General features: G+C 36.3%; 1 protein-coding gene across 1 annotated transcript in view; it reads right to left on the reverse strand.

Moving 5' to 3' along the window:
* Nucleotides 1–27,200, reverse strand: part of LOC113237774 (head-specific guanylate cyclase) — a 196,784-nt gene that overhangs the window by 103,969 nt on the left and 65,615 nt on the right. The window contains exons 2-7 of the mRNA XM_026474422.1: nt 21,713–21,786; nt 17,196–17,278; nt 15,902–16,062; nt 15,080–15,291; nt 12,624–12,805; nt 1,482–1,660 (exon numbers count right to left, since the gene is read on the reverse strand). Coding sequence (XP_026330207.1) covers nt 1,482–1,660; nt 12,624–12,805; nt 15,080–15,291; nt 15,902–16,062; nt 17,196–17,278; nt 21,713–21,786 — 891 coding nt within the window. The remainder of the gene's footprint in view (nt 1–1,481; nt 1,661–12,623; nt 12,806–15,079; nt 15,292–15,901; nt 16,063–17,195; nt 17,279–21,712; nt 21,787–27,200) is intronic.

Raw genomic sequence — 27,200 nt, forward strand, 5'->3', positions numbered from 1 at the left:
ACTAGGGAAACCCTGTGTCGCGGGTGCTATGGACACACACATAGACAACCACAAATTACACCCAAACTCACGAGAGAAACAAATGTAGGCCATATAAATATTTCTCCCGGACCGGGAATCGAACCTGGGACCTCTGCGTGGCAGTCTGGTATGGTAACCGTTCGGCCACGGAGGCAGTCAAGCATTACAAGCACATGGGACTTCTCAATTTATATCTCCGGGTGACGGGCGCAGTGCCAGTGCCCCTCAGATCTTTACGATATAAAGCTCTGAGTGGTACTGCAACAGTTATCGACAGGCGTGTAGCTTACCACCAGGCGCAAAATTTGTTCCTCCCGTCACTTGATATTATAAAAAAAAGTTCGTATGATATAAAAAAAATCATTGTATATGTAAAGCACCTATTGCATACAGTTTTGTTGTAGAATTTGTGTTTTTTTTTCTATCGTGAAAATTTTTAGGAATACTGTTTTCACACCATATTATAGTAATCAGTGTATATCCTCAATTTTACTATATATTTTGATTGTACACTTGCACTGTTAAGGCGCGTTCCCACTGTATCGTCACGTTTTATTATCGTTGGACGACTGTCGTGTCTAGCCTATTCCCATATCACGACTATCTGTCGTGGACGATTTTTTATCGTTGAAAGACTGTCGTGACTAGCTGTTCTCACTAAATCGTGACGACAATTTATAGTTTCACGACAGCCTCCTTACCCATCTCTGGCTACGACCCAACGCTACTGCAAAGCGAGCCGGTACGAGGGCGCGGGGTACGAGAGGGGAGAGCAGGGAGCAGAATACATGCGGACAGCGATAAATAAAACGTGACGACAATAGGAGCTGCGACAATTTGTCGTCACGTTTTTATCGTGACTTTTTTTATCGTCTGACTACTGTCGTTCTAGCTGTTCCCACTGTGACGACAGTTTGTCGTTGTAACGATAAAAAAATCAGACAGTTAATCGTGTCGTGCTATATGTGAACAACTTCATTTAAATATACAAGCCACGACACTGTAAACTGCACGACAATCTGTCGTCACGACATAGTGGGAACGCGCCCTTATGCGGAATCAACCAAAGTCGTTTGAGGTTAGTTGTTTTCTTAATTACTGTAGGGGAATTTTATATATATTTTACTTGCACTAAGTCGGTAGGCCTGAAATATGATAAATAATGTAAATCTTAAGACACTATGACATTACGGTATGATTTGAACCTTGGTCTGACGCCACAACCAGGACACGTTTGCGCGTGTGCAGACAGCGCCTTGCTGTACGTAGTAGTAGTAGTAGGTTTAATAAGTTTCTGTCGTTGTATGGAGTGTCCGGGGTGTGCATAAATGCTTCGTCATGTGAACAAGATAGCTGACAATACGAGTAAGTTCAGGTGTATTGAAATCACAATAGTACACTCTACTAATTAACAATATAAGTAAGAATTTATTAGTAAAATTATACATTGTTAAACTTACCTCAGCCAATGATGTATTCCCTGGTATTTTTAAGCAGAACATAAACGGTGTGTTGACCCTCTTCAAGATCTCGCGAAAGTCAAGTGTCACTCCGCGCGGCCGCATCAGTCTGAAGTACGTGCACAACGACGAACCTCGCGATGCCAGATAATTACCGAATAGCCGCATGAATCCGCTACCTGCGGGTGAAAAAAGTTGGTTATTCATTTCAAGTTACAAGTTCAGTTTCAAGTCTTAAACTAATTTATTCCCGATGACCTTGCCCTAAATTAAGCACTTAATCACAGAACAATAAAAACAGTCGAAGTGCTTAGTCGGCGTGATACGTATACCAACACTATGTGGAGTTCTACATACTTGAGGTCAGTCATTTCTTTTCATTTGAGGGAAGTCATTTTCGCTTTATACGTTATGGTCGTGTCAATAATCTCGAACCAAACCTCTTAAAATCATAGACGTGCAAAATCCACTTTGAAGTGCAAAATCGATAGCCACATTTGTAATGGGATAACATTGGTGGTATTTCATATCATGGTTAAGTCTACATTTATTTAATTTTATTAAATTTTTAATTTTCTGTTCATCGTAATATTTTTTTTGTTACAAGAAATAAAAGTAAACCTTATTAACAAGCACTGCAATGTAATCGCTTCTTTTTTAGAGAACTAAGTAAACATCTCGAAATCGTCGTCGTTCAGCTGTTGACCGCTAGAAGGCAGCACATTGATTAAATTTCAATATAAAATCAACGATATGTCACCAGGGTAAGGTTAAAAAGTAGCCATTTGGAAATGGTTTGGTTGTAATTTTTTTTATTTGTGTCGTTATCTGCCAAACTATTATTATTATCATATCATTCCCTTCCATTGCCACTTAAGAATAAAACGCTAGGTGGCTCAATTATATTATGCTCGAGAGTGTAGAAACACAGAAGGCAGTGAGACGAAAAAAATTATTCCCGTTCATCGATCACTCAAGCCCAAAACAGATCCCACTCCCACTTAAGATTACGCAAAATAAACGACGCATAAAATCCTCGTTTACGTCGCTTTACCTAAGTCTGCCGGGTTTACGACCACTTCCAGATTAGCAATAATTATTAATGGCATCATAAGGGATTTCCTTTCCAATACGCATTCCATTAGTTTGTAGATACGGTATCACATATACACGCATAGGTATAATTGGGTTCTTTTTTAAATTTAGAAAGAAGAAAACAAAATTTAAGACAAACTAATTGTGAAAAATTCATACAAGTTGATATAAATGAAATAACCAGTGAGAACCCTAAACTTAAGCCCTTAAGGTCTATCCACACATATCCGGGACGTGCCCGGGCCATGGACGGGCCGTGCTCCGTCATGGGCTTAAAAAAATATCGTTGCGTATATTTTGTATGAACTCGTATTTACACATGTCCGTGTCTGGGCCGACGCCGGGACAGGCACGCAGTTCATACAAACTAACACGCCCGTCCAAGTCCCGGGCGCGGCCCTGATGTGTGTGGATAGTCCTTTAAACACATTGTCATCTAAGTAAGTGAAGATCTACACGTAAGGGAAGAAAAGGTGTTAAAACTAATTCTATTAATAATAATGTAATTAGGTTACATTTTCAAACCCTGTCCAGTAAACGTTCAAAGTTTTGTTATTTTTGTGTATATTTTTTATAATATTACGGGACGAACAAGCGTACGTCACACCGGTCGATAAACAGTTACAGAGCTTTAAATCGCAAAGATCTGAGGGGCACTGCCACTGCTCCCGTCACTCTGAGACATAATAAACTGCCTCCGTGGCCGAACGGTTACCATACCGGACTGCCACGCAGAGGTCCCCAGGTTCGATTCCCGGGCCGAGAGAAATATTTGTATGGCCTACATTTATTTCTCTCGTGAGTTTGGGTGTAATTTGTGGTTGTCTGTGTGTGTGTCCATGGCACCCGCGACACAGGGTTTCCCTAGTGCGGGACTATGTTGAAAAAAAAAAAAAAAAAAAAAGTATATATACTGATTACTAAGTTGTGTGAAGACACGATTCTTAAAAATTTTCACGATAGAAAAAAACACAAACTTACCTCGAAATTTTACTAGAAAACCGCTGTATATTTAACATGTATTTTACGTTTACCAATGATGTTTTTTAATATCAACTTAACTAAATAGAACACGTACACTATATGATATAAATTTATCAAATGGCTATAATTTCGTTTATATAAAAATAAATTCTAAAATAAAGCCAGTAACCCTGCCGCTCGACCCAAGCAAAATGAACCGTATTAGTACCGGGAAAAATTGGAATTCGAGCTGAATTAGTATCGATTCTTAATACAAATATCAAACACAAGAAACATTCATTCGATCCGGCTAGATACGAACCCGCGGCCGCATCTTAACGTGGCTGTTTTCTTATTCGCCAAAATATGTATTTTTTTGGAAATGAACCGTCCTTGGTTATTGTCTGGGTTTTCTGGGTAGCGCCCCGGAGTGAATTCTGTTACTCTGGTACTCATAATAATTTCCTAGTTCGAGACCAGATCCTCGGTTTTCAGTCATAAACATAGTTATAAAAATAAGAAGATTTATTAACCAAAACGTTTCTAATTTTATTCCTGTTGTAAATTTTGTAGTTTAGCTTTTACGCCTTTTCTTCCCCAAAGCATTTAACAGTTTAGTAAGTACCAATTCAAACTCGCCTTAAAAAGTCCAAGTTATATTATCTCACTTGAGACCACTTTACTAACCGATTGGTTAGTAAAGTGGTGCTGTTTAACAAATAAGCTAATCAAAATAACAAAGTATATTTTTTTTTTGCTAAAATTTATTATTATGAGTACGAGCACTATTTAAAATATTATCTTTAGACCTTCTTACAGTGCAGGACGATTGAGAAATGATTTTGGCTATATATTTAATGTTATCCGAATGGTTGTTTCCTATTTTTGACGATAATAAAAGTTAAGAACTCGTTTCAAGCTGTAATCTAATAAAATAATCACATTTTGCAATATATATTTTTACATAATTTCGTTGAATACTATAAGTACAATAAAAGATTACATTTAACATCATAAATAATTTTGTGACACTGGTAATATAATCAGGATGAAAAGCATGTCTTGTGCCGCAATTTTGTCATGTCATAGATGTCATTCGAGCTTCGTTTCTCGAACTCAAATATTTTCTTATCTCCACAGTGCATTTGTTAAATTACCATATGTTGCTGTTAAAATTTTTGGTTATTGCTAATATTTTGTAATAGATAATTAAAATTGTAGAACATGAGAATTTCGTTAAAAATAAAAGGTTTAGCACACCGGCGGCACTTTGACTATGACAGTTTTTTGTTTTCATTTTGGACATCTAATTACGATTCATATTATATTTGTTATGATTATTCATACAAAAATTCGAACAAGAAATAATTATGTATCTCTTTTTTATAATATCAAGCGACGGGAATACAAGTCGTGCGCCTGATGGTAAGCTACACGCCTGTCCATAACAATTGCAGTGCCACTCAGAGATCGCAAAGGTCTGAGGGGCACTGCCACTGCGCCCGTCACCCTGAGACATAAGTTGACAAGTCTCATATGCCTGTAATTTCACCAGCACTCTTACCCTTCAAAACACAGTAATGCTGACATCAATGCTTGGCAGCAGAAATAGTTAAGCTGGCAGTACGTCCCTATACGAACTCTTTCACAACGAGCTGCTACTAAATCTATCTGATCTGACAACATTTCAAAATGATTAAATCATGTTTAAATCGCTATCTAGAAGGAATAGCGAAACATAATACGCAGGTATTTGTTATCTAAAAAGCGAAACGTCTTTTATTCATTAAGCTCATAAACATCGTCTCCATCATCACCTGGATACATCGTCTATAAATGGTAAATTACGTATAAATCACTTCTTAATTCCATTTTCGAATTGTGCCCGATCTATTTCCTTCTAAGCTCTATAACAGTTGATAAAAAGTTATCTGTCATGTCGATATCATCTGTCACTGTCACAATTGCAGCCCGTTCCTTCCGATTTCCATCAATAAATCAATATCTTGGAGGGAGAGTTGATATAATATTTATTAAACTTTAGCTAAATATAGTAGCACAGATAACCGCGGCAAGACGTAAACTGAATTCTACGAGCACGCGTGTATTGTTTGTATCGTACCAGCTGTAAAAACAGTCCTCTGATTTCCCAAACACTTTGTTTTTGTAGTCGACAGCACTAATGATTTAAATTGAACTTTATGCCACTACTTATAAGCACAGCTGATTCTACATATTATAATCCACAAAAAAAAAAGAATCACCACTTTGACAATTGTAAGTTCGACTCTGTAAAGATACGTAAACTGTATTTCGGAGACAAACAAAAAATAAACGAGAGGGTACAACAGACGGCCGTATCAATCTTTCTATTCTCTTTCAGCAACCTCGGAGTTAAAGGATAAACTTAAAAACAATATCATATCTTGTTCAATGACGTATCTGAACACGGTAACGTAATCAAAGGTATCGTATAGTTATTATTATACTATTAAACAAAATCCCGTCATCAAAAGAGAAAATTTGTTCATAGTTGCGTTGTAAAAGAGGAATGTGACCGTTTTGAACTTTTTTACTATAGCAGTAGAGTATGATTCGTAATTAAACAATTAACTAAACATTACATTACAACATAAATTAAGTAAACAATTCGTAAAAGCTAATGTTTGATATTCAAAGCAATTTTCACACAGTAAATTTTACAATTGAATATTGTTAATGTAGACTTTGGGCGCATTCAAATATATATGCTTATATAAGCGTTGCAGTGGCGCCACTGTGACACTGAATCCGCGCCACTGTTAATATTCATACAATATTTAGAAGCGCACTTTTCTGAGAAGTATGGCATTAAAGATATTTCAGTTTGAAGTTTTCGAGGTTATGTTTTACATAAATTGAATAAAATATATTCGGTGTATTATTATACCACAATAAAATACAGAAGTCGTAAACAGAGTTAATAAAAGCTAAGTGATGCAGTGTGTTTCTAACGTGACGAAAGTTCAGAGGAAATATTATATATAATGGTATTGTCAAAAAGCATGACGCTAAGCCATAACAAAAGAAAACTGAGTTTATATATACTCGTACAAACTCGGACACAAATTATTTTTTTGTGAAACGTGCCATCTATCCCTGATATCGGGAAGTTTTCTGTCAGTTTTACCACTTTCTCGCGTGGCATATTTCGAGAAGCAATTATCTACCTCATTTTTTGTAATAAAGTAGTTGATCTTTTATCTTGCTTTACCCATTGACCTTGCAAATCGGTCGAATCAGTACATTTGATAGTACGTGAACTAACTTAAAGTGGATCTATCTATACGTGCATAGGTATATGAAATCTTTATTTGGCAGCTAGATGACACTCAACGTTAAGAAACTAAGGGTCGTATTCCAGAACTCTACTCAATGCTCAAGTCAGGATTTGAGCAGACTTGAATATGATTTCAAGCACTGGAAATACGACCCTAATGGCAAGGACTTGAGTATGTGCGTCCAGTAGGTACTTGAAATCATACTCAGATCCTGACTTGAGCATTGAGTAGAGTTCTGAAATACGACCCTTAGAAACTGACAGTTGTAGATATCAAACTGGTTATATACTAATTAGTCATTTGAAACCCTTTTAAACATAATTTTATTTCCAGACTTAGATATTGCTTTAGTGTAAATTGAAAAATCTATAAATTTATTTTATTCAATCATGTAATTATAACATTTGAAGACGCTAAAGAATTCTTTTAACAATGATTTCGCCATTGTTCTTTGCGTATCATTAAGGAAAAAAATTTTCGGGTTCTTCTTTATTTAAAGACAAAAAAGGAACATTATATTTCAAATCAACAATATAATTCAACCAAAATTCTAAGATAAAGAAACTAGATATGTATGGTTTTAGGAGTTTAGGTAAATACTACTTTTGTAGCTATGTACAAAATTCCACTGTGACAGTCAAAAGCAAACTTTCAGGGGTACAGCTACTCTTTTCTACATACTTGCTCCAAACATAAACCAATACTGTCAAATCAGACCCTATACTTTCGTTCTCTGTCCGCCATCCGAAATAAGGTAATACTCGACCAAAGTAGAATACACATAATGCGAAAGAATCTTCAAACTTGATACTGTTTTTTAATTTGGTCGAGCATTAGAACGAGAGGAGACTTCCTGAAACAGAACTTTTTGAAAATTTGTTATATACTTCCGGACACATAATTCGAGCAACCACGCGTTTTCAGTATTAAGTGCCCTAAGCTTAAACAATGTTTGATTGATCAAAAACTATTAAGCAATTTTGAAACTAGTATACTAAACGTCTTTTCCATAAGTCCTTGTTGGGAATTTGGATTTGCAAAACCGGGGAAACGTTTTACTTCGATGATAAAACTATTTTTGTATTCTAGCCCTTTACGATAAAAATGCGAGGTAACTCGAATTATGCGTCCGGGAGTATATTATCAAGAACAGAGATAGTAGATTATTTTCAGTTCAAGTCATTTATTAAACATATAAAATAAAGTAATAGCCTATTTGTGAGAATGTTTGCTGCATATTTAAGAGGTTCTGAGTTGAATTCTGGTTAAGGAGACTGCTCTTCTTAATCTTTTTAAATCGTGAGCAGTTTATTAAGAGTTAATGAATTGTGATAAAATCTGGGCCCTTGATGAGGTTCACTTTCCCAAACTCGCTTTCAGAGTGCTCAAATGCTCTCCTAAGAGAAGTCTCTTGCTCAGCAATATATAGTCCAACTTTTTTATAATTCCAGGTGACGGAACGAACAAATCCCGTAGGAAGCGACACGCCCGTCCATAACACCACCACCACACTCCACTACGTCAAACTCTCTGAGACATAAAGGTGCGTATAGATCTGGCGAATATGCTGTTATATACTTGTTAATGTATGTGGCTCGCGAACAGATCGCACAACGTATGCAGCTCGCGAGACTTCCGCAAACAGGCGTATTTGCGGCGTATTCGCCAGATCTGTACGCACCCTTAGTTGACAAGCCCTATGTGCCTGTAATTTCACTATCAGCCTTACCCTTCAAAACCGAAACGCAGTAATGCCCACATTCCTGCTTAAATTGTTAGTTTTTTTATGGTACCAAGTAACAGGACGTAACAGGACCAAGTCGCGCGCCTTGTATTAAGCGACACGCCTGTCCATAGCAATTGCAGTGCTGAGGGACACTTCCACCGCGCTCTTCACCCTGAGACATAAGTTGACAAGTCTTTCGTGCTTGTAAGTTCACCAGCACCCTTACTCTTCCAAACCGGAACACAGTAATGCTCACATTCCAGCTTGGCGGTAAAAATAGGATGGCAGTACTTTTCTGTACGAATTTATTCATAAGGAGTTATACTTGTACTGTTTTAGCAGTAGACTGTAATAGACTGGTGATGATGATATTAATGAACGTTTATTTATATGGCATTAACAAGGGTTACACTTAGCTTAATAAATTAAAGTAACGGTTTAGAGGTTGTAAATTTCACCGACGACCGGGCTCAAAGGCATCATGCCCAAGAGACGTATATGTTACCTTCCGTACCGTGTAATGTTTGAAAATTAATTATCTCGCTTCTTTAGAATACCTTTTTATGAAAATTAGTGAAGAATTAAACTATAATTTTACCGTTTTCATTGAAAAAAAAAAAAACTGATTCACAAGTTTGCTTATCGGCCACCACGAGAGCGCGCCCTCTCATATAAAAAAGAATTTTCAAAATCGGTCCATAATTGACGGAGAAATCGAAAAACATACATACAGCCGAACGTATAACCTCCTCTTTTTTTTTGAAGTCGGTTAGTAACGTGAACTTGTATAAGATCAATCAGTTAGGAGCATTTACAGTGATACCATTGCAAACGATAATGAATTGCAAAACGACTATCATTTCAATTTTCTCACTCAAAAACATCGGCAAACTAACCGTTCCGCTAACCGTAACACACAACCGTAAAAGCGGTAACCGCATCACGTTCCATTGGAATGAATGTTTTGAGGTTTGCTCTAAACACGCAGGGAAAATTTAACGTTCTGTCCCGCTCCTGATCAAAAGCCCGAACTCATCATCAACCCATTCATATGTCCCACTGCTAAGAAGGGGTCTCCTCTCAGGCGAGGGTATGAGCAATAGTCTTGACTTCACACGTTTTTCGAGGGTTGTGAAACTTCTTCGACGTGCAGGTTTCATTACGATATTTTCGTTCACCTAAAAGCTAATGGTAAATTTCAAATTTAATTTAGCACATAAATTTCGAGAAACTCAGATGTGCGATCCGGGCTCGAACCCACGGCATCTGCTTAAGAGGCTCGAATGTAAACTTCACAGTTTAGCCCACACCGGCCAAAGTTGCCTGTCTGCCGCTATTCTACAGAATATATTTTGGTGAGTGCCCATAGGCTCCATCAGCTCATCCCGCCCGCCCATTACCATTGGACATCCAGACGTATGGCGCGATATCATCAATACTTGATCTATATTCCTTTCGGGCATACAAAGCACTTTCCGTCGTCTTTTATTATGAGCACAACCCGGGAATAGAATTTCCTGCCTGCGACTGTGTTTCCGAGCACTTACACCCGAGTACCGTTAAGGTGTTTTAAGAAATTTTATAGAATTTATAGAAATTAGTAGCAATAGAGCTGGTCGTGAAAGAGTTTGTCCAGGGAAGTACTGCCACCTTACCTATTTCTGCCGCCAAGCAGTAATGTGAGCATTGCTGTGTTCCGGTTTTGAAGGGTTATTGGTGCTGGTGAAATCAGGCACATGGGACTTGTCAACTTATGTCTCAGGGTGACGGGCATAGTGGCAGTGCCTCTCAGATCTTTATATTTAAAGCCCTGAGTGGCACTGTAACTGTCACGGACAGGCGTGGCGCTTACCACCAGGGGCACAAATTATTCATCCCGTCACTTGGTAGTATAAAAAAATCAGAGTCATTTAGGCGAGCTCGATCCATCGTAGATCCTATCTTTGCTCCAGATGTAGGTAGTGGCCAAGAACAAGTCCATTTGATTAAAAAAAAAGGTGGTGACAGGTAAAACCATTAGACTGCCACGGCAGGCCAGCTCTACTTAGCAAAAAAATAAAATTTTCCACCGTTTGTATATGAGATTTTCGTAAAGATAAATATACAAGCGCTTGAGAAAAATTACCACACTTTTGGATTCTCGTGAAATATATCTCTCTGCCGCGTCGCGGGAATTGCATCCCACAAGTTTTATTATTTTAAGACTATCCGAGTCTAGCCTGCATCTAGGTCAGCTGCACGTCAGACGCAGTATCAAATATAGAAACCTATTCCAAGAGTATGTCTTAATTCAGGTACCTTGCTATAGTTGTCTTGAAGAGGCACTATTGAAGCTCATTTTTGTATGCTTTTTTTAGTAATTTTGTTAGTAGCACTAGAGCTCCTTGTTCGAAAGAGTTCGTCCAGGGAAGAACTCTGCCCTTTGGAAGAACACAGGAAGTTTGGCGAAATTGAGTTGAAGATTCCAGGTAAAGAACAATCAGAGTCACTTGAGGAGAACTTTAGCAAAAAGAATTTTTACTTTGGAAACCTATTCAATAAAATGCTACCTGAAATAAAATCAATGTTGACAGAATGTGTAAATAATAAAAAAACCTTTATAAATCTTATTTAACTTAAATTTGTATTGAATTGATATTCAATAATTTTTTTGAAATTACTCAACTACTTTGTTCTAATTATTAACACAAAGATCGAACAAATTAGAAAAAAATCCATCAATCCGTCCGCATTCGAACCGACATCTTCTGGCATACCGTGCCAGACACTATACCAACTAAACCACGGATCGAATCAGAGAACTCACCAATTTGTATATGTGCTCGTTTGTCGGATCATTGTATTTTTTTCAACGACTTTTAAGCCGTAGCGCCATCTATGAGAAATCTTATTCAACTTTTCTACTACTTACTCTCAAACATTATAGGTCTAAAACTAAAAATTAATTTTTCAGGATATTGAACCTCCTTGCTATTATAGACATAATCAGTTTTAACTAAAATTAGATCTCTTAGGTTTTCGCGATTCACAGTCAACCGTGACCATGGGACCTGTAAAGGGCCCGAAATGTCGGTTTGTTTGAAAAAACAAATATACGCGATTTAAATCCGGAAAAATAGTTTCATTTCCTAAAATTAGATCACTTAAATTTATGCATTCGGGTTCAAGTCCCGAATCGACAGTTGGGAGTTGACATATTTCGACCCCCATAAATATGTTTTCTTAAAATCAGTATCTGAATTAGTGTGGTACGTACGATGGTATTCATGCTCTATCTATTTTTGTCGACAAAGTAGCATTTCTATATTCTGAATGAAAGAGTAAGATGAGTTAGTGCAATAAAGATGGCTGCATTTTCACCAGAAATGAGCGACGTAACTAGGCGGTGCGATGATGCGTAGCAAAGCTAGGAAACGGTGTGTGGCTGAGCAGTGTGAGGATGAGTTGAGGACTTTTTTCAGCTGTGTGGGAGTGGAGTACAGTATGATGGGGTGAGTGGAGGTGACGCATAACGGCGAACTCGGTCGCGTACCTCGCACACATTACTCACACACATCTCTCGCTTTATTATATACGCACAAATACTTAGCTCCGTAAAACGTCATAAAAAATTTAATATGAAACTGGAAAATACTTGGTCCAAAAATGTTTTTATACGTTGCAAGAATTTTTCAATATCAGAGACTAGAAATAATATTAACATGACTAAGTATTATCTACGCTGTTTAATAATTATTATAAGAATGCATATTAATTTACTTTTGATACTTTATATTTTTATTATTACTTTTTTACTTGAATATTTGTTTACATTTTATATTATTAAGAACGATATAAATAATAAATATCAAACGAAGGGTTACGTGGCTGTACTTTATATTATTTTAAGAACATTTATATCACCCATGTGATACAATGCCTGAATGAATATGAATAGGTTCTTAACAAGATAACGGTAATTAGGTTTTCGTTCAGATAGAACATCTCACTAGTTTCCAGGTTAAACCTATAAGACATCCTCACGACAAATAAACTTACCAAGTTGAACCAGCTCCAATCTTCTATCTGTGACAAAGTGCCATGGAAACGCTTTGCAGAAACTGGCAACTCCAATTCTTAAATCCGTCACATTGCTTGAAGAGGCAACTGACACAGCCTCACTGAAAGCCTCGCAGTTTTCTTCTTTTGATTTTTGACATTGGGTTGCATTTATTTCATACCTGTAATAAGAGAAACTATTAGAACTATATCCTTGCCACGTTATATCCTTGATTAACATCATCCCCAAACATGTTCATTTAAAAATTCATATGATGTAATAATTACATGTCATTCTTTTCCATAACTATAAAACTAGTAATTGAAGGTTTCTTCCACAACATGCCATTCTTTGTGTTTTGGATTTATGACCAAATTTCTAGGTTCGTGACAAATAGAACTTCCTTATCCTTATTACCTCCCATACAATTAAGCAAATTGATTTTATGTCAAGGGCTTTGGTACATTCGTTAAACGGTCAAGTGTTCACAGACTGTGTACATACCTAACCAAATAAGGTAATTTTAACTTAAGGTAAACGAGGTAACCTTTCGTTTCTCTTCCGTCTTGTGTGCATCAAGTAGAATTACTTTTCTGTTACTTACTTACTGTAACTGGGTATGTATTTGGGCATCACTATGCACCACGTCGCGTCTCTGACGAAAAATATTACATGGCGACTTGCCAAATTTTTGTACCCTTACCATCGTTAATCTTATGTCAACAAAACGCAGTACGCTCACTGTCATCCTTGAACAATTCATTTTTCGACAGTCGAGTCGCTACATCATTTGTAACTAGTACAACACAGAAAGTAGCAAATAATATTGTTCTTTATCTAATCTATTATTTATAATTACATAAGGTGGGACACATTACGCTCCCTTTTGTTAACTTTCTAAAAAAATAACGGTGTAATGAATATATAATTTTTTTACAAACTTATAGCCCCGCACTAGAAGCTCTAGAAACCCTGTATCGCGAGTGCATGAACACACGCATAGATACTACAAATTACACTCAAACACACGAGAGAAATAAATGTAGGCCAATCAAATATCCCTCTCGGCCCGGGAATCAAACCCGAACCCAGTCCAGCATGGTAACTGTTCAGCACACACGGAAGCAGTTAAAACTACTATCATGATGTTAGGGTCGTATTCCAGAACTCTACTTAATGCTCAACTCAGGACTTGAGTACGCTGTCAAACACTGGAAATACGACCCTAATGGCAAGGACTTGAGTATGATTTCCAGTGCTTTAAATCATACTCAAGTCATGACTTGAGCACTGAGTAGAGTTCTAGAATACGATCATTACATTATTTTTTGTGAAATTATTCCATATAAAGATCGAACACTAAGAAAAATTCGCACACAAAGAAAAAGCGACATCTCTTGTTAACCTCTGGTAGCTGGTTGGGTGAAGACAAAACGTTCATAGATTTCTTACAGATGGCGCTACGGCATAAAGTTCGTTAAAATCAAAAATATAGATCTGTAACAAACGCATAGAAAAATTCGTAAGGTCTACTGACTGGACCTGTAGCTCAGTTGGTAGAACGGTTGCCTTGTTATGGCACAGACGCATGTTCAAGTCATGTCAGATCGAAGGTATTTTCTTTGTGTTCGATCTTTATATTAAATTAACAGTTGATTGAGAAATTTACTTTTAGTCGATCAATATTTAATATTGATTTGAACGTCATCCACATTTAACATGAAACAGATTTCTTTAATATCGAGTTCTTAGGTTTTCGCGATTGTTACACATAGGAAATGAAACTATTTTTCGGGATTTAAATCGCGTATATTTGTTTTTTCAAACAAACCGACGCGACGTTTCGGGCCCTTTACAGGTCCCATGGTCACGGTTGTCTGAGGTGGTACAGTCTTCAACCAGTTATGTCTAATATTGATGCAAACCACCCTATTTTTTTTCACTATAGTTACAATAGTTATTAATTTAATACCTTATTTTTAATTTTACAAAGAAAACATTCCAATTTACGCTACACTCAGTTTTACAAATTATTTTATTGAATGAATTTTTATTAAGTCCAATTAATTATTAATATAAATTAGAATAAACTAAAACATATTAATTAGTACTGCAGTCTTATATCTGTTTGGGATTGTCTGTTTGGATAAAACAAATATACGCGATTTAAATCCGGAAAAATAGTTTCATTTCCTAGATTTCTTTAATATTCAATATTTTGAAGATTACGATGTAACCTTTTTTATCAGACTACTGTGAAGCCAAAAGAAAAGTAGTTTTTGAGGCATATGAAAGGCTTCAACCAACAAAATTGAATTAGATGTTCATAGACTTTTGTAATACCCGACAAGTACATACATGCCAAAATAAATCCAATATTGTAGATGCTAAAACCCAAGATCATGTAAAAGCTTGTCGGGTATTGTATTTCTTTTTGTTCTTTATTTTCTCTTACCTAAATCTTCTAGGGTCATTAGTATAGCTCATCAGTCTTATATTCGCCCTTGTGTCATACAATTTGTTTGCAATAGCTCTTAAGCTGCCAACGAGCATGTATGCTACAGGTTCACTTTCTGTTGTCAAGTGTAGTTCAATTTTGCCTTCTTGTGACGTTGAGCATACGAACGCCGCTTCGTATTCCACTGTTTCATCTTTCTGTGCGTCGTCCTGAAAGAAATATTCACTTAAAACAATGTTTTAGAGTTTTCTAACTCATTTCATAGTATCAGCAGCCATAACATTTGGTGATCATCTAATGTGCTTCTCGGTACCTTCATTGACAATGCGTCTTAAGATGTTGTTACATTATTCATGTCGTTAGTAATTTTTCATTTACACTAGTTAATTTCTATCATTGACTTATTAACCTAATGGATTCCAATATGAATTACAGAAAATATATTATGTAAGTATCAAATGAATTATTTAAGTACTCTACATAAGAGCACACACTACAAGAACACAACGTACTATATTACAGAAAGATTTACGTAATTTATTTTAGTTTATATACGCGACATAATGTCCGACTCAGTCTTAGGGTCCACTAAAAACCAGCGTCACAGCCTTTTCTCGGCTGTGACTTTCGATGAGTGGATCCGTTTGCATACGCCACATGACATTTATTCAAATTGTGTTGATTATTTAAAATTTGACGTATTTGTTTCGTTGTTTTTTTTTGAACCTTTCTTTCTGTGTATCTCTTTTTGTGTTGTAGCGTTATAAATGATTTCTGTTCTATTCTATTCAAATACGTATTTACAATTACACGGCTTACCTGATCATGCAATACATCATGAACACTGTCCAGTGTAGTCAAAAATTCAGTCAAATTTGTTCCTAAACACTTGTACGCTCTCTCTAACCGACTATTGTGCGAGAGTGCGGTTAAAATTAAATATTCCCCTAATTTCGCCATAAAATCTTCGGTGCTTAAACCTGAAAGAAATATTAACTTTAAGAATCCTGTAATCGTTAGCTATTTAACTAAACTGTGCATTGTATTCCTTTTAATTCAAAAGTTGCTTTTCAAAAGTTTTGTGTAGTTATAAAGGAATGCTTTTTCTATTATACAAACGAATACTTTTCTTTATCATGGAACGTAGCTGTTTTTTATCTGGAATGTTAAAAGTTCTGATGTTAACGTTGATTTTAAGGCGGAATGACTTCATCCTATTGTCTTGCGAAAGTTTTACATGGATGCGTCAATTTCCTTCTTAAGTATTAATGTAATTAGATCAATCCGTAGTGATTCATATAAAAAAATTGCATTTCTTTGGTTTCCGAATGAGTTTCGAATTACAAAATCCGTAGACGAAAGAAAAACCCACGACGTAGGACATCGGACAACAAAGCTGAAATAGAATATGGAGGTATGGTGACAACAGATGGAGTAGTACAGTGGCTACAGAAATGTAGGGCATCCTGTAACGAGTCGGGCAGCTGTCATTGTCAAAGTCAAAGTAAGACTAGCGCAGGATTGTGGTCGATGGCACAAACAGTGGGTGAAATCGGGCGGTCGATGACGATGATTAATTTGGTTTATTATGTTACCTATTTTGTAAATTTATTTGGTGTGTAATTGCGTAAATTTGTGTAAATGAAATCCTAACATGAAAGTTTAGTTGAAAACACTAAAGTTTAAGCACATTGTGCAAATGATTTTGGGATGCACGAAAGGAGCCTCCTGTTTCCTGTACGTCTGGGACACCCTGGACAACTATCGGCGAATACCTTACGCTGGTTGGCAAATCCTTTTGCCATAATGGCAAGCATTTCAATATATGCCATTAATACAATAAGAAGAAAAAAGAATGATTTTATACGAAACCAGAACCAAGGCGTTCCACCGAAAGTAAAGATACCGAACTGCCGCCACTGGCCGATCCGTACCTAAGGCGCGGACTGGACACACTACAAACTGAGAAGACACGAATCCGTAAAAATACAGTACACAAATATGATGCTTCAAATGTATTTCAGATTGACGCAACCCACTTTTAACGGCCAATATGAACGTGGTTTGAGTGGCAATGTCAGGAAGCCACATTTTATAATCTAATTATACTTACTATCAGTCGCTCGAACAGCGTCGTAAATTTCTTGTAAATAGGCATAATTTCTACATGATCTAACGTCGTCAGGTAATCTCCGCCTGTGAACAAAACATTTTAATATTAATCTACATATAAATGTGCCGTTTAACAATACCAACTTACCTTAGAATTTCCCTGGTTTAACAATGTTAAACTAGGGAATTTCTAAGACTGAGTATCTCTGCCCAAAACATATATACCAAGCAATTCAACTTCCCACGACCCTTATCAATCACCTTGGTTATACCGACTGAATCATGGAAGATGCATTACGTTTTCTTAAGTTCTGCACCTGCACATTTCTGAACTAAGTCACGAAAAAAACTCTCACTGGAAATGTTAGTGTAAACTTATATATTTGTAACAATGAGGCTCAGTTAAACCTTTTTTAAACTTCCTTTATTTACTAGATAAAATGTATACGGTATACGGTGTTATAAAGGTTTCTTTCTTTATTTATTTAGACACAATAGCAAACCATATACAATCTCTCTCTCTCATCTTAGCGTTGTCCCGGTTGCGTCCTCAGCAGGGTTGCTGCGGAGCCCGGGGTCCGCAAACCATATACAATACTTAATATTAATTTAATACTAGAACACTCTTTAGCTTAGAACAGATGACAATTGTGCAAAACATCGAAATGACACAGATTTAGTTAAATATTCTATTTAAAAATGAAAACACACGTTTATAAAATTAAAAGAAAAAAAAGAGAAGTTTAAGCAAAACATAAATGAAAAATGTACAAAAAATAAGCAAAATTAACGCATCTTGGACCTGGTTTTGAGACTTCATACATGCTATAAATGATTTTAAAGATTGCCGGAATATATCCACTCAGTGTTAACTTTATTATAATTCCTGCAGATACGAAACAACGGATCATTGTACGACACGTTGTATATAAAAAACAAAAGTGGCACATAAAAAAGTTTTTGCGTGCGGTATCTTCCAATCATAATTCCAACCTGATCTAAGTAAGGTTATTTGTGTTAGAAGCATAGGTCTTCTAAACTTATATTGAAATGAAATAATAACTGAAAATATGCAATAGAAAATAAAACTGAAATCAGTGCGCGCGCGCGAGTTTTTATGTGTGCAATCTCCAATCTCCCAAGTTTTAGACTCGCTAGAACCTTTTTTATTGCAAACTCATATGCAAACATTGTACAAGAATAATCTAAATCCAATGACGTACGAAGTAATGCGACAACCAAATGGTGTCAACAAAGTGGTTGCAGAAACGTTTTACATATTGCAACGAGATGGATAGACGACATTCTCAAAGTCGTGAGCCATAGATGGTTGTAAATAGCTCAAGGTTGTAGTGGATGTCACAAACTAAGGGACGCAAGAATAAATAAAAATAAGTTTACATAAATACACGTAAACCAGCACCTGTTTGGAAAGTTCGTATCCTAAGCCGGAATTGTAGTCCAAAATCTCTTCATGTGGGACCTAGAGAGCGTTACGCTAAGCCATCATCGAATCGTCAAACATGAATGTTATTTTTTAAACGACTTCAAAAAAGGAGGAAATTCTGAATTCGAATGTTTTTTTGTATGTATGTTACGTGATAATTCCCGGTTTGTGAACCGATTTTGATGATTCTTTTTTGTTAGAAAGAGGATACCTCAGAAGTGGTACCATTTAATATGAACAAAATATTCCAACTCTAAGGGTGGAAAACTAGGGGATGAATGACTTTTGAGGTCGGTTTTTTGTAGTTGTCTTATGGTGGCTCTCCACGACCCGTGATTGCATGGCGTGTCGCGTCACCGCTTTACGCTTGTATAGGATCGCACTTGAGTGTTTGTCGAGAGCTTAGAGGGTCTAGATCGTGCGCCTGATGGTAAGCGACACGACTATCCGTAACAGTTGCAGTGCCATTCAGAGGTATAAATCGCAAAGCTCTTAGGGGCACTACCATTGCGCCCGTCACCCTGAGACATTAGTTGACAAGTCCCATGTGCCTGTAATTTCATTAGCATCCTTACTCTTCTAAACCGGAATGCAGTTATGTTCACATTACTGTTTGGCGGCAGAAATAGGTAAAGTGGCAGTACTTCTCTGGACGAACTCTTTTACAGCTCTACTGCTACTAAACAGTTAAAAAAGTAATACTCGAAGTGAAAGTCAAATTATAAGACGCTTTTTATTTGGTAGAATATTACTTGTTTGACAGGAATTGTTTCGGACGGACGTCAAACGTAGAACGCGAGTACTGGAGGCATACCACAACCTCATAAAACAATATTACTTTAAACTTACATTGAGTTTTCGTACCATAATGCGCTTAAAGTAAGCTTATTTGTAATGTTGAAACTATGATGTTTTATGTTTTGGCAGCTTTGTGACTATTCATTTACTCAGGTCGTACTATGGCGCGACTTTAACATTAACGTAATATTCTTCTTATGTCAAATTTAGTACTCTTAAAATATTATTTTCAATTTTACTGTCTTAATATTGGATTGTAATGATTAAAAGTTAAGTTAAACTTATTTATTTACATATATATCTTCAATATTTTGTTTATTTTTTATTTAATAGCACATAGGAAATAATTTATCGTAAAATAAAAATACGCTATGTTTATTTCGTAAAATTATGACAGCGCCATCTATATGCTCCTTGAGGAAACTAACAGTGGACACTAGACTATGATTCCGAATTCACAACGTGACTATCAAGACTCAGCTTGTTTTATTTATTTGTCTTCATGAAAATGCGGAATAATAATTGAAGGCAACGTAATTGTAATAGATTTCATTATTACATACTTTTCTTTTTTTGGCAGTTAAAATTCTCTGAATGTAAATAATATTAACTACTTTAACATTATACTACGATAACACGATTCGCAACATAAAAAAAGAAAGAGATGGCATTATACAGTTCATATAGCGTCATTACTTTCCTACTTTTAGTAAGGAATAGACAATATTCGGAAATCATTCGTTACTTCAGTCACTTTAGAAATAATACATTACTTGGTTGATAGGTTTCTCATGGTACGAAAATGAGTAATATTACAAGCTTAATTTATGCTTACATTGAAATAAGATTGTTTTTGGAAAGGTTACGGTAGGCCCCGACCTCATTTGAGTTATTTCTGGAGCCGCTTCTGTATTACAGTGGATACAACTTAGCTCAATCTATGCAAATAACGTTTTACTAAACGATTTATTCAAACTAAAAACTTTTAAGCAATAGATAATAATACACTACATATATGAGAGTTTAAGCGAAATGCGCTTATTTAAAAACGTACAAAGTTAAAACGTTTAAAATTGTTTAAAATCATTGTTCAATGATTCACGTACTTAAAAATAAGTAGTGCTGTCCTATTGTGCTTTGTCTTTGTTGTTTTGTGTACATGTACTAACATTAGATATAAGTGATTTTGTAACTAACACCTTGGCTCCATGGTACCTAAATAAATGAATTTATTATTATTATTAATTTACGCAGTTTCAGATGCGTTGGCGCGAGCTCACGCGGACCGACAGAAGCCGGCTTTAGTATACTATTTTACTTGTTTATATACATATCCGTGCTACTGCCACATTTTGCAACTTTAAATCCAAAATTATGATGGTCATATCATATTTTATTCACTAGAAACAAATCCCTGGATACATTATATACCATCCAAATTAGAATGCCTAGGTAATTAAAAATAATCCAACTGGCTATGAAAGTTAATTAACAATTAACAAAGCGCAAGTAATTAGTTTTATAAAGTACTCACGATTCTATCCACTGTTAATGTCTTCTAAAATGGTTACTCAGTAACAATTACAGTTTCATTATGTTTTTAGGAATTTTCATTTCATTTCATTTTACAACAATTTTAATATATTTTCATGGACCCTACGAATTCTTTAGGGATGTATCCATTTTTAGCCGATGTCAAGCTGATATAAGAAGCCTAGACTTAAGGTATTTCCTCTGGAGGTGAAATCTGGTCGTAGTAAAATCTCGAATTCGACATAAACATTCTCGACTTTACAAAAACTCCATGACTATAATATCAACTAAAGAGTGCGTACACCTCTACACGCAAGCACGCACGCACGCACGTACGCACGCACGCACGCACGCACCTTTAGTAATAGTAAATTACTGCGTTCCGGTTTCGAAATGTAATGGAGTTGGTGAAATTACAGGCACATGGGACTTGTCAACTTTATGTCTCGGGGTGTCGGGCGCAGTGGCAGTGCCGACCAGATCTTCGTGATTTAAATACTAAGTGGTACTGCAACTATTAGGGACAAGTGTGTCGCTTACCATCAGGCGCACGACTTGATCGTCACGTCACATAGTTTTTATAAAAAAGAAAAACCTACGCACATACACACTCCTCGAATTGTGATAAAATTTGTCCCGTCTCGTATCAAAGAAATATACATCAACCAAGTTATCGCCTATTAACATTAAGCTATTACACTCTGACTGGAGTAACTATTTATGCCCAATTTAATACTTACAAGCAGTTGTATTTGTCGTAACGCTCGGCTTGGTTCCTTGTTAACGCCATCACTGCCGCGTGGAGACATTCGTTCTGAAACAAACAAAAGTGGGAAATAAGATTTGGGGCACTGTGGCAAAAAGATATGTCACATATATATATTCACGTGAGAACAAGACGAAAAGGTGTGCGACTAATATTTTAAAATGGAATGCTGGAAAAGTTACAAGATACAAGACAATCGCAAATATGTTTAATAATATATGGTATTACCATTACCATTATGGTATTACCATATATTATGGTAGTACCATAATACCATATGGTACTGGAAGAAAACCACTGTTTGACTTCTCCCGGTCTACAGTATTTATGCTGAGTCAGGGCCATTTCGACACAAACTGTAGTCATAGGTACATGAAAATGTTATCAGTTCTTATAGTATTTGTTTGTTTTTCTCACAGTATTTGTTTTTCTCGCAGTATGTGTTTTATATAAATGTGTATAAAATTAATAATGAATGTTCTGCGTGCTTTTATGTTATACTCTGTGAAGTGATTGCAAATGTTATGTTTCTGTTTGTATTTGTGCTGAATAAACGTGTTATCTATCTATCTATCTATCTACCTATCTATCTGTCTATCTATCTATCTATCTAATAGATCGACCGCATTCGCCCGAAATAGGTTTCGGTCAGGTTCTTTGAATATACACGACTTTGATAACAAAGAGACCATCTACGCCACTCAGTAAAGACGGGAATTTTATGAAAGGGGAATTTTAAATATTATCCGAAAGTTTGCAAAAGATTGAGGTGGTTTTTTAATTTACACTTTTTTATTTATTTATACAAAGTTACACCGTCAACTTAACACAAAATAATCTTATATGATTAAAAATTATACACATAGGTTCACCACATAAGGTGCCAAATCACTACAGGTGTATAAATTTAGTTGCAACTGTGATTGACCCAATATATTTTAGATAGAATTTTGACACAAAATCTTTTGGGTATGGCCCACCGTGTACCATAAGCAGAAATGCAAGCGATGGAATCCCAAATGACGTGTCGTTTGATTGGGTGCAAAATCTGGTTGTTTGTAGGGTTTTTATGCCGTAAAAAAGCCCGTTACGTAACTGGTTGAGTTACAGCCTGCATTTGAAGGCTATAGACCAGTTTGGCACAATTGTTATCATTATTACCTAACGACCTAATTGACGCCTAATGAAAATTCCGTTAAAGTTGTGAGAATTTGAAATTGAAACGGTTGTAACAGTGGTGTCTACGCTACTTAATCCAGGGATAGCTCAATGAAACAACATGTGTTTACTTCACGTACACGTGCGATACGTCCGCTCACACCACTCACGACACTAGTGTCGTAACGGCGGGAACGGCGGGCCGCAGTGTACTTTATATTATCTATTGTCTATGGTACATTATGTTCGTACACTACAGTAACCTATATGATCATAGTAAAACACGATACGATATCTACTACTTTCAGATGCGGGCGGCTAGGAATTCTTTAACGGCTCCCTCAGGAATAGAACTGGGGTATTTTCAAAGCAGGATTTAATAGACATTTCTAGGCAAGTATCTTTGACAACATATTCGTAGTAATCTAATAATGAGATTGTGGTTAAATAGTTGTCTATAAATATTTCATTAAAATTAATAATATGAGAAGACAATGCATTACATCGTAGTAAAAATTTTTAAGTAGCAGTAGAGCTTGAGAAAGAGTTAATCCAGGGAAGTACGACCACCTCATCTACTTCTGCCGCCAAGCAGTAATGCGAGCATTATTCCGGTTTTGAAGGGTAAGGGTGTTAGTGAAATTACGGACACATGGGACTTATGTCTCAGGGTGACGGGCGCAGTGGCAGTGCCTATCATATCTTTGTGATCTGACTGGCACTGCGACTGTTACGGACAGGCATGTCACTTGCCACCAGGCACACAAATTGTTCATCCCGTCACTTGGTATCATAAAAAATATCGTTTGTATTATTGATGATATTATGGTTTGTAACTGTGAAGCAACTTAAGAGTCTATACTACTTCAAATGGCTTTGTCTGATTCTGCATAACAGTGTTGAACTTTGGAAAAAATATATAGTAAAATTGAGGATATATACACTGATTACTATACGGTGTGAAAACACGATTCCTAAAAATTTCCACGATAGAAAAAAAAAACACAAACGTTCATTGACTTACAAATAAATGGACGACGGGTCTAATACAAAAACCACGAAAAAAATGTCCCAAGTCAACCTATTCGAAATTTAAATTGTAATGTCATCGCAGTATCGCGCTGTCAGTCGAACAAATGAAGACTAAAGCGGAGTTTGGCGCTCTGTATACGATTTTAGCGCCTTACAAGTGCGGACACTTTTTAGCGCGGACCCGACGTCCATATAATTGTAAGTCAATGCAAACGTACCACAAAATTGTACAAGAAAACTGTTGTGTTCAATAGGTACTTTACATGATTTTTTTTATTGATTTTTTTATATCAACTGAACTAAATAGAACATGTATAGTATACGATACACATTTTTCAAATGGCTTTAATATAGTTTGTAAAAAAATAAATTCCGAAATAAAGTCCTGCCTGCCGCTCGATCCAAGCAAAATGAACCGCATTACGGGAAAAAATTGGATTCGAGCTGAGATAATATCGACTCTTAATGCCCAAGAAATGGATTTTGATTGCCTCAAGACTAAGGTGAAAAACTTCAAGTGCGATGATGCGGATAAAGCTACTGCGGAGTAAACACAAAAAGGGGAGCTTGTTTGTTAAACACTTTTACATAAAACAGTATTCCCTTACGTTTTCGCAATCGATAAAGGCACACTATACATTTATACCGACTCAAATATCTAAACAACAAACAAGAACGGTAGTAACATCACAAATCAATCTCGTACGGCAATGCATGCATCGCTTGCCAGCCATAAATAGATCGGCTGCGAGCGGGCAGGTAAACAATGCGATTAGCATGACACATCAAGCTCTGACCACTACGCCTGTCACTTGTCCGGCTCTGTTCATTGAGTTTGCGACAGTAAACACTTTTATCCAGTTCACCAACAGTCTTTGCAAACATAGCAAAAAAATCAAACCAACAGGCATTTTCAACAACGGCTGCCGGTAGCTGTAAAGATACTTGGCTGAGAGAAGAAAAACTTTCATAGATTTCTCACAGACGGCGCCACGGCAAGAAGTCGTTAAAAATCAAAAACAAAGATCTGCAATAAGCACATACAAAAATTCGTTGGGTGTGCTGGTTCGTTCCGTAGCGTAGTTGGGAGTGCGTCGCGGTAGTATGCTGAAGATGCTTGTTCAAATCCAGCAGCATCGTATGAATTTTTCTACGTTCGATCTTTTTATTAATAACTATAAGAAACTTGTGGAGTTTGCCAGGTGTGTCGACGACATAGTACGCGTCGCGCGGCGTCAAACATAGAACCATGGTAGATGGCACAAACTTCGAGAGGCCTATACCTAGCAGTGGGTGAAATCAGGCTGTGGATGATGAGTGGAGTAATTACAGGAAAAAATAATTGAATATCATTATAGTAAAACATTTTGATATTCTGTAAACTAAAACTCGTTATCTAAAATTATACTGGAAGGCAAATGGAAGCCAGAAGCGACGATTGAATAGCGGATACTTCTTCAGAAATAAATTGAGTAATAGCTTAATGGAAAGCCGAGGGAAAGCGAATGTAGGACTGAATAATATTTTCATTTATTTATACGCAATATGTCAGAGGAACCGCCCGTGAAAGACATTGAACGTTATATTAGGAAAGCTTCTTCAATATTACCGTTAATATTCCAAATATAGTTATAAAAATTACTAAAGTTTATTCGCATAAAATGCGTTTAAAAAACTTTTTGGTCCAATGACCGTTAAATCTAAGTGTCAACGACATACAATTTCTTTTTTGTTAAATACTTCTTTATTCCTTTGCAATTTATTTATTTTTGTTTCTTTTGTTTATTCACAATTGTTTTTCATTTTGGCATTTTCAGTACATTTTATATTTACAATACATTTTTTTATTTATAATTCAATATAAATCCTGCAGTCATTATATAACGCGGATTCTTACACTAAGACCTTACAGACATGTCCAATAACAGGACTATAATTATTAATACACAGATCTAACACAAAGAAAAATTCTCCACCATCTGACAGAAATCGAACCTGTGGCAGTTTTGCCAATCTAAAGCAGCAGAGAGTGATTTTATATCAAGAGAATTTTTCTTTTTGTTTGATCTTTATATTAATAATTATAACAAACTACAGGAGTAATTTAACAAAAATAAATAGCATAGTATAACAGGACGATATCTCTGACTACAGTGACAGACAAGGTATTAAATAGGCTACTTGGCGAACATTTGGATCAAGTAATCAACTTGCATGACACTCAGTTTGGATTTGGACCTAGATAGTCCACAGAGAGCGCGACTCTGAATTGAAAAAATAATGAAATTGAAATAAACAAGGCGTAATTTAAGCTGATAACATAGATTGTTTAATTGTAACATATTCTAAGCCCATCAAACATTCGTTTGGTGACTATTTTGGCCAAATTATAATCACTTATGCGAATGAAATAACGCCACTATCTATAGGCCTGCAGTCAACAACAACAGTGCTACTTGGATTTTCTTTCTTATAGCTGAGAGGAGCAAGGTGCGCCTCGATGCTGTACCGCCTGCGCGACAGCCCCAGCCGCATCCTGAGCGCGTTGTCCGCACACTGGGACTCGCCGATGCTCGCGCATTGGATGCAACTACATGCGGTCGCATAGAAAATAAATGTTGTCTTGTTTTTGTGTCGCTGTAAGGACATAAGGATGTATTGTACAATTAACTAACCCTTAGACCTAAGCATTTTGTAATTTACTAACAATTTATGGACCAGTTCCGATAATAAATGATATTATTATTATATTGTTATAAAGCAACCGGACAAACAAATTATGTACCTGGTGGTAAGCAATACACAGTTACAGTGCCACTCAGAGTTTTGACTATTAATACAAATTTTTATAACTTAAACTGGCTACCGATAGCTTTATCCCGACTACACTCATATCATAATACTCTGACCCAAATAAATACTAAGCAAAGACTTATTCAGCCCAACGCAAAATCCACTTAATATCCGTCAATCTACCTAATAACCGGTAAATTGTTCTAATAACCGGAAATTTGTCTCATCATCGCACTGTGTCTTCCAAACCTGACGTTGGTCGGCGGAATTGTCGCGCAAAACGACGGAGTCATAATCCACATAAAACTTGACTTGAAACAACAACGCGTTCTTTTGATCGCCATTTCGCAGTTACACAGGAGTTAAAGGTGAGTGTCGCTAATATTTTTCCAATTTACTTTTATAGGTTTTATGGGTAAACCCCACAGAACGGAAGGAACAAAGTCCATGTAAGTCGAGGTAAGTAAAATAATTTACAC

The sequence above is a fragment of the Hyposmocoma kahamanoa genome, unplaced genomic scaffold (genome assembly GCF_003589595.1).
Source record: "Hyposmocoma kahamanoa isolate Upper Pololo Valley unplaced genomic scaffold, ASM358959v1 103, whole genome shotgun sequence".
NCBI classification, from domain to species: domain Eukaryota; kingdom Metazoa; phylum Arthropoda; class Insecta; order Lepidoptera; family Cosmopterigidae; genus Hyposmocoma; species Hyposmocoma kahamanoa.